The sequence below is a fragment of the Pimephales promelas genome, chromosome 25, assembly GCF_988280905.1.
Source record: "Pimephales promelas chromosome 25, fPimPro1.hap1.1, whole genome shotgun sequence".
NCBI lineage: Eukaryota > Metazoa > Chordata > Actinopteri > Cypriniformes > Leuciscidae > Pimephales > Pimephales promelas.
In genome coordinates, this window is record NC_142793.1 from 20,182,851 (window position 1) to 20,191,887 (window position 9,037).

The window sequence follows — 9,037 nt, forward strand, 5'->3', positions numbered from 1 at the left end:
AAAATTGCTAAGTGATACAACTATTAAAAGTACAATTTACAAAAACATTTAATTGTAATCATCAATAATTATAATACAAAGTATATTATTTACTGTAAAGTCCCCTTGCAGTCAATAATTGTATACCTTAAAAACTTTATAATCAAAATGACATATTTAAAAGTTTTTTTTCCATAGAAAATAATTTCTTTCTTCCACTTTATATCTACTAGTATATGTGTCTATGTGAAGAAAGACAACTTTTTTCATTTGAAATGACTGTCTAGTCTAAAAGTATCCCAGTATATCATAATTTTGCATGGAAAAAATATGAATGAGATGTAAAAGACTGTAAAGGAACATGTTAAGTTACACCTGCCAAAAGGGATTAATACCAGAAACATAATGTGGGAGATGAACTGAAAAGTTTAAGAGGGAACGCAAAGTTTCTTGGGTGAGCGCAAAAAGTTTTGTGACGGAACGCAAAGTTTTTCTAGGGAATAGAAAAGTATGAAACATATTTTTTCTCCCAATTCATATTTTTCCCATCACCATGTCCCTTTAGGCAACGTTTGGCAAACTTTAAGCCAGGTAAAATGACTAAAACTGAAAAAAGAAAGAAAGCTAAATAAAAAGTAAAAGATATATATATATATATATATATATATATATATATATATAACAAATGACACAGCAATATAAAAAAAACACATTTAAAAATAAAAGCCAATTCTAATGATATTAATGAATACTATGATAATATACAGCATAAATAATACTTAAATAAACACTGCTGCTAGATACAGTTACATAATCAAGTCCTGTATGCATGAATTACTTGAGTTAATTGGATGCAGAACAGAGAATCATTGTGCAGAGGAATCTAGAGCACCGCTGCTCACTGACCCTCGCTTGTCTGTCACTCAACAATGTCTTTGATTATCCTTGCCAAATTACCCTTATGATGTAATCATTTTTTTCCACATATATGTGATTTTTCATATCTCATTTCTCTTCAGGTTGTGGCATGTGTGTTGATTGATCAATGAGGGTGTTTGGGGATGGCGCTGATTGGCTTTGTGGCGGTGGCAGTGTGTGGGTCGCTGGTTGCTTGGGCCGATCAGTTGAAGCAGGCCCGAATGCCTTTGTTACACCATCGTCCGTTTGTGGTGGTGTGGAACGCACCCACCGAATCCTGTCGTCTTCGATTCAAGGTTGAACACGTGTCAATGATCAAGCAAATGTTCTGTGTGGTCCAAGTAATGGGAAAAACATCTTGTCTGTTTTCTTTTTCAAGGTGGATTTGGACCTTAGTGTCTTCGACATCGTTGCAAACCACAACGAGACTTTGAGCGGGCCCAACGTAACTATCTTTTACCACAGTCACCTGGGTTACTACCCTTACTACACCAGCTCTGAGATTCCCATCAATGGAGGCCTTCCTCAGAACCAAAGCCTGAGCAAACACCTCAGCAAAGCTCGAGCTGACATCGACAAGCTCATTCCCTTCAAGGACTTTCACGGGCTTGGTGTCATCGACTGGGAAAACTGGCGTCCGCAGTGGGTGCGCAATTGGGGCTCGAAGGACATCTACCGAAACAAATCCAAGGAACTTATAAGGAAACTGCATCCAGGTTGGCCACAAAGTAAGGTGGAGAATGAAGCAAAGGAACTCTTTGAGAGGGCCGGACAAGTATTCATGAACTCAACGCTCTTGCTGGCCGAGAGTCGACGGCCGCATGGTCTTTGGGGGTATTACCTCTTCCCTGACTGTTACAACTATGGTTATAAGCAGCATCCGTTGCGTTACACAGGAGAGTGTCCTAATATAGAGCATGTGCGCAATGACCACCTGATGTGGCTGTGGAAGGAGAGTACGGCCCTCTATCCTTCAATCTATCTCGACTATGAGCTCAAGTCTTCGGCCAACACGGTCAAATTTGTGCACTACCGTGTCAAGGAGGCCATGCGGATCGCCTCGATTGCCAGGAATGACTATACGCTGCCTGTTTTCGTCTACTCCAGACCTTTCTACGCCTACACATTTGTTGTCCTATCAGAGGTGAGTGGAATATTAGGTAAAAAGTTCATAATTAAGTCCAAATCATGGCATAGCAATTAGAAAATGTGCTCTGATATGCTGAAATGTGATGCTCATGCTGGAAAAATCAATTCAAGGCCATTTCTATGCCTATAACTATATATATATATACAGTATATATACATTTTATATACATATATATATATATGGACATTTTAGCGGCGCTATTACACGTCGTCTGAAAGAGAAAATATTCTTTGTTGTTGTTTTATAGCAGAGGGTCTGTTCTTTCTTTTGATATACACTGTATATTCCAATATTCATACAACAACATATTCAGGGGGCCATGAAACTTGAGTGAAAATAATTTTTAAAAAATGCTGGCGCTGACTGGGAACTTTTTTTTGCAAAAATGCTGGCAGGGAAAGAGTCAAAAATAAAGTTTGCAATATCTACACCACTACTGTCAACAAACAGAATAGCAAAATAATGATGATTTTCAAACAGGATTCTTTAAACACTCCCCTTATTTGTCACTGGTCGGTTAAACAGATAGCCCCGCCTCCCCCACACGCCATTGGTTAAACCAGTGTTGCTATGCTGGTCAGGATTCTCAAACAAACAGCAATGTTTTGAAAACGGAGCCACAATGTTTATAGCCTAGTTTTTAGGTAAATCAACTTACAAATGACTAAAGGCCGATTCAAACCAAGGACGAGAACTATAACGATGTATCAAACTAGAATACTGAACACACCACAAACACATCGGTAACATCACAGAGCAATGATATCATTCTGAAATTATTTTCCGAACAATTTTCTTTCCAGCTGATGAATGATAAAAACTTTGCTGCCAGCCAATCAGAATCCATCCAACTCAAGCTTGAGCATTTAAACTGGCAGGTGACTGCAGACAATACCAATAATAAACATACAGTAGCATTATTGTCTATTGGTGTAAATATATTAATATAATGGTTAGGGGTGGTTAATCTGTCTGATTTCCCGATTCGATTCGATTACGATTATTGAAGTCCCGTTTCGATTACAGTCGATTTTCGATTATTAACGATTCTCGATTACCGATTATTGATTTTCCATTTCACAACAGTAAACGAAAATACAATAGATCAACATATGATTATATTAGCAGCAGCAACATTTTGGTATTAATTGCACTTTTTATTTGTTTGATATTCATTGAAAATATAATGATGGTTAGTGAGGACATGCAAACATGCTTGTTGTCTACTACTTAGGCAACTCATTATCTTTACATTTATTAACTTAAAAAATTTTTTCAAAAGCAATTTTGTTGCATTATAATGCAAATGCACCTGGTTTTATTAATTGACAGCATTAAAATGTATTTTGTGATTTCCTTCAATTGAAAATATTTGAAGCAAGTTTGGGGGACTTGAAGGGCACCCGATTCAGAGAATCACCTAGAAATTCAAAAGAACAGCATTTATCTGAAATAGAAAGCTTTTGTAACATTAAACAATACCGTTCAAATGTTTGGAGTCGGTAAGAATTTTTATTTAATTTTTTGGGCAAAAGAAAAAAGAAATCTATACTTTTATTCATCAAGGATAAATTAAGTTGATCAAAAGTTAAAGTACAAGACATTTATAATGTTACAAATCGATTATCTGAATCTTTTGTGTGTGACTATAAATAATTTGCTTTAAAAGTGCAAATTAATGACCCATAAAGAATTAATGCACAATATATTTTATTAACATTACAAAGAACGACCAGGAAAATAAATGTGTGCTTGAACTAGGAGCATACTTGTAGTAAATAAATAATATAACGACTGGTGCAGCCGAGTGTTTTTCCTCCTCTGGCTGGAAAGGTGTCATATGGCTTATCATATTTGTCGTGTTTCCGTCGTTGGTTTTATTCCACAAAGCGTACAACTAGTGCGGCTCTTGTCCAGCTACTTTCCCCCTTCAACTTCAGAAGCCAAAATATTTCCACACGTCAGCTTTTAACCTAACAAGGAAAGTGTTTGGATCTCGCGTGCCATCTCATCTCTGTTATGTGCACGCCACAGACGGTCCCGCCACTGCACTTCCGCGCTTCAGAGTTCCGTCTTTTGCGTTCCGTCAATATTACGTTATTATAAATACATATAAAAAAAAAAAAATTTGAAATCGATTTTTTGACATTTGTGAATCGATTCAGGATCGTCCACGTCCGCATCGCGATGCATCGAGAATCGATTTTTTTCCCCACCCCTAATAATGGTGGTGGTTGAGGAGATTCCCCTTTCCATATAAAGCGCTTTGAGTACCTAGAAAACCACTATATAAATGTAACATATTATTATGATAGTTATCATTATACTTCTTGATCTGAACAGGCATTTAAACTAGTCTATTTAGTTTATATATATTTAAAATATTTTTTTATAATATTACAGCACTGAAATGTGTTTGCGCACTGAATAATTTACGCACTTTCCAGACGTCTAAAGGATCCTGTCAAACACACATTGTTTTAATCACTCGTCGTCAAATACTTGAGTGACAGACCCACTCCCTAAATCACCCTCCTCCCTGGCATCTTAAACGCCAGAGATATGCTTAAACACTCATCCGTCACCTCATTATGAGAGGAATGTTCCAAATCAAACTCTGCAGTAGGTCTGCAGGCGTGTTTTCAGTTTGATGGGACCACCCGCCTTTCTAGACAGTGAGGTACACGTACATCAAGGTAATGTACTTATTATGACTAGTTTAGGTTACAAGCGATAGCTTCCATATGTTCATTGTGATAGGCTCCAGACCATACATTATATGTACAGGTCTACTGTATTGTTTTACTTACCACCAGGAAAAAATTAAATGTGCGATTACACACCTCTCCTCGGTAAGCCACATTATTTAACAGTATCATTCATGTCTGAGTTACAAATCCTATATGAGCAATAGTAATAGGGATGATTTTGTTATTCAATAGTAACAAATTTCTTCTCCAGCTCTGTTACTAAAAAACTTTGATATGATCATCTGTTGCTTTTCTGCTTTGAATTGCATTAACATAAAAATCTTGAACAGAGTGACCTGGTCCACACCATAGGAGAGAGTGCAGCACTGGGGGCCGCTGGGGTGGTCCTGTGGGGGTCATCTGAATATGCAAGATCTCAGGTACGCATTATATCGTTCTAAAGTTTAAATTCATTTTGTTCTAAGCAACAAAATGAATCCAACAATAAATATCTTGACTGGATTGGATGCATTTTTTGGTGAAACAGCTAATATTAGAATTCATAACCAACAGCATTTAGAACCACATGGGGATCAGCTTGAGCTGATGGCATTAACATATTTAATATGGTTGAAGCTTAGGGAACAATCTGTCCCCAGTTTAGCTCTTAAAAGGGACACCTCAAAGATGATTTCTGTCTAAACCTAAAATAAAGCAATTTAACCGTCATCATAGCTTCTCTGTATCTGATTTATACAGTATAACATTTTGTGGGTGCGTCATTACATTGAAGCTAGTGGAAAGAGTTAACAAACCGTTAATGTGTTTTTCCGTTGTATGGCATAATGGTAATTTTGTTTATTTGTCTTAAAGCTTAAACATTTTAACTGACTTGGGGGAAATTTTTGACGAGTTGGATCATGTACAGTGATCAGAAACGGAAACACTTTGTCATATATACATACCACTCAAAAGTTTTAGATCAGTAAGCTTTTTAAATGTTTTTAAAGAAGATTCTACTGTACCAAGGCTCATATTTTTACAATTTCTCATATATACCAAGGCTCATATTTTTACAAAAAGAATTGTTTTCTATTAGAATATATTTTAAAATATAAATGAATCCTGTGATGCAAAGCTGAATTTTAAGCATCATTACTCCAGGCTTCAGTGTCACATGATCCTTCAGAAATCATTCTAATGTGATGATTTGCAGCTCAAGAAACATTTCTTATTAATATCAATTTTGTAAACAGTTGTGTACTATTTTTTTTCAGGATTCTTTAATGAATGGATTGGAAAGTTCAAAACAACAGCATTTATGCGAGAGAAAGCTTTTAAATCATATATATATATATATATATATATATATATATAGCTTGATGTACTAAACTAAAGCCAAAACAAAAATGAATAAAAACTGTATAGACACTAAAAAAATTTGTAACTAATAAAAATTTTAAAACAATTACTAGTTTCATTTTTTTTAATTATTAAACTGAAAATGGAAAATATAAAAACTAATTAAATATATTTTTCATGAAAACAAGTTTCTCATCTAATATCTCAGCTTTAATCTCAGCTTTATTTTAATTCATGAAAATGATTTTTAATAGTTTTACTTCAAAATAACATCACTGATTTTGACCAATATTACTTCTAATATCTTTAATATGTGTTTGTCTTGGCCAGAGAAACTGCATGACAGTCAAGAAATACATTGACGGTCCTTTGGGTCACTATGTGATCAACGTGACCTCAGCCGCTAAACTGTGCAGCAAAGCCTTGTGCAAGAAGAACGGAAAATGTGTCCGCAAGAGCCTGGACTCTGGGGCTTACCTGCACCTCAACCCTCGCTTCTTCAACATCCGCCTCAACCGAGGCATTCGTGGGCCGCGTTTCCACGTCAGCGGCCACCTCAACAACCACGATATCCTGGAAATGAAGCAAAAGTTCACCTGTCAGTGTTACCAGGGCTGGACGGGCATCTACTGTGAGATGCCCCAGAAAGCACAGACTCTCCCACCCCACCCGAGAGACAGTATCCTGGGAGAACTACAGCTGCTCCTGTCCCTTCATTTCTCCTGCCTGTCTGTCATCATGTTCTTGGGTCTGTGTCTCATTATTAAGTGTCTGATACTGTAAAGCACAGTGTAGATGGTACTTTAGACAGTTTCCTACTAAAGAAATTCAGAGTAGGTGAAGCTGAAGATAGTTTTTCACCACAATAACAGACAGACAGGCATGCAATTCATTCAAGAACATCACGCAAATTTACTGCAACAATGGCCCCATGAACTTCACATTCTATTGAAAATCCAGCGTTTAATTGATCCAGATAAGCACTCATTGTCACGGTTGTAAACACGACGGCTTTCATCTTCCATGAGGCGGACCGTTAAAGAACGTGACACTCATGTCTCCAGGAAATCCTGGAGAATACAACCAATCAGATGGCGACTTGAAGTGTTTCCTAAGACTTGTGTAGGCTAAGACTACACAAAAACTGGTACTTAAAATAAAGGATCAATCTGATCAGACATTCACGAATGAAGGACTTTTATAAATCAAATCTTTTTAGTGATTCGAAAACACAAAATAGCGAGAGTAGTTTGATGAAACAAGTCACTCTTTTGAACTGGTTCTTCTTGAATCAAAACCATGTGCTGCGTCCCAATTCACATAGGCCTACTATCCACCCTTAATTGTTTTTGAAATTAGAACTAGTGTATCCCAAATCATAGTATATGTTGAAATGAGTATTCCCACCCGGAGGGCCCGTGTGGAGATCCGTGCACTCTAATGGCTAATAATGGCGAATCCACTGCGAGACACCAATGTGTTCCTGAGCAAGACACTTAACCCCTAGTTGCTCCAGAGGCGTGCGACCTCTGACATATATAGCAATTGTAAGTCGCTCTGGATAAAAGCGTCAGATAAATGAATAAATGTAAATATAAACCACCTTGAGAATTTTCACTGGAGTAAAAATAGTGTGATAAGTAGCCCCAATCCCCTCTACAAGTGTATAGTACAGGCACAGAAGTGAAAAGTTTTACTCTATATTTTAAACATACATCCATCATAACTTAAGTAATGAATACTCATCTTGTCATCTGAGTGTTCATAGTCTCATTTCTAATTCAGTGTTCAGTATAAGCACAAACGCATCATAATTCATTCAAAAGAACACCAAATGCTCTTTCTCCACCCAAACCGAGGAGAATATTCTCAACTATTTACCCAGAAATTAGACATAACAGCATGGTGTAATAAGACAAAGTTGGTTGACCAACATGTCTCAGTGTAGACTGAGGCTCCGTAGATTGTGATTCAGCTTGGCAGCCAAAAACTGTCAATAAATTACCAAGCCTGGGAAAATCGCAAGTCCTGCTTATTTTAAGCTAAATTACATCTTTTGTAACAAGCAACCATCATCTGTTAAGGGATTTGAGGTTCGGTTGTTGGAGATAAAAAACCTTTTGTCCATTTTTTGGGCAAGACATTACATAAAAACTGATTTTTGCAAACAATATGTGGTGCATTGTTGATTTGGTCAAGGGTAAAATGAGTCACAAAAATGGGAAGAGAATTTTGTGCTTTTTTTGTGCTTTGCACACAAGCTAAACATTCAGTAAAGAAAGATATATATATATATACTGTACTTCTTACACAAAACACATGGTTGGATTTTCATATTTATATGCATTCATGTTATTTGTTGAACCTGGATCACTGTGCATGTAAGAAGCAGGAATGTGAGGAAAGGTTTTCGGCTACCAAAGTCATGCATAACAGAGACACACCTCACAGCTGTTGGTCCGAGCCCAGGATACACTCGCAAACACAGACCTGGAACCTGATCTAGAGATGGAGGAATTCCTGAAGTTTTGGGAGGGACAGACAAATCCAACACAAGCACCTCCAGACCCCTTGCCGGGAAGTTAAGAGGAAAAAAGTCCAGTATATATTGGAGAGTGGGGTCATTCAGTGCCTTTCCATATTTTTTTGCTCTTTGTGGACCACATCAAAGCAGTACAGTATGTGTGTTTAGGTGGGTGGGTGGGTATGTGTGTCCTTTGCAATAAAGAGCAGTACCGCATGAAGTACAGAAGTACATTTCTAAATACAACATCAACAAGAATTAATGTGGTAAAACTAATGGACCAATGAATCATATGATCGTACCTTAGATTCTACAATTTCCCTCAGTGATTTATGTGCGCTGAACTATTCATTAAGAAGTTTACCTTGATTTCAAGGCTTATTGTCAAAGGGATAGTTCACCCAAAAATCACCC

The 9,037-nt window shown here is 37.0% G+C and overlaps 1 protein-coding gene across 1 annotated transcript; it reads left to right on the top strand.

Annotated features, from left to right (window-relative positions):
* The first annotated feature begins 1,004 nt into the window (after positions 1–1,004).
* On the top strand, positions 1,005–8,638 carry hyal6 (hyaluronoglucosaminidase 6). Its single transcript, XM_039657967.2, has 4 exons — positions 1,005–1,193; positions 1,277–2,041; positions 5,088–5,177; positions 6,430–8,638. Exons 1-4 carry the CDS (start codon positions 1,041–1,043, stop codon positions 6,880–6,882), a joined length of 1,461 nt encoding a protein of 486 aa, XP_039513901.2. The 5' UTR covers positions 1,005–1,040; the 3' UTR covers positions 6,883–8,638.
* The last annotated feature ends 399 nt before the right edge of the window (positions 8,639–9,037 follow it).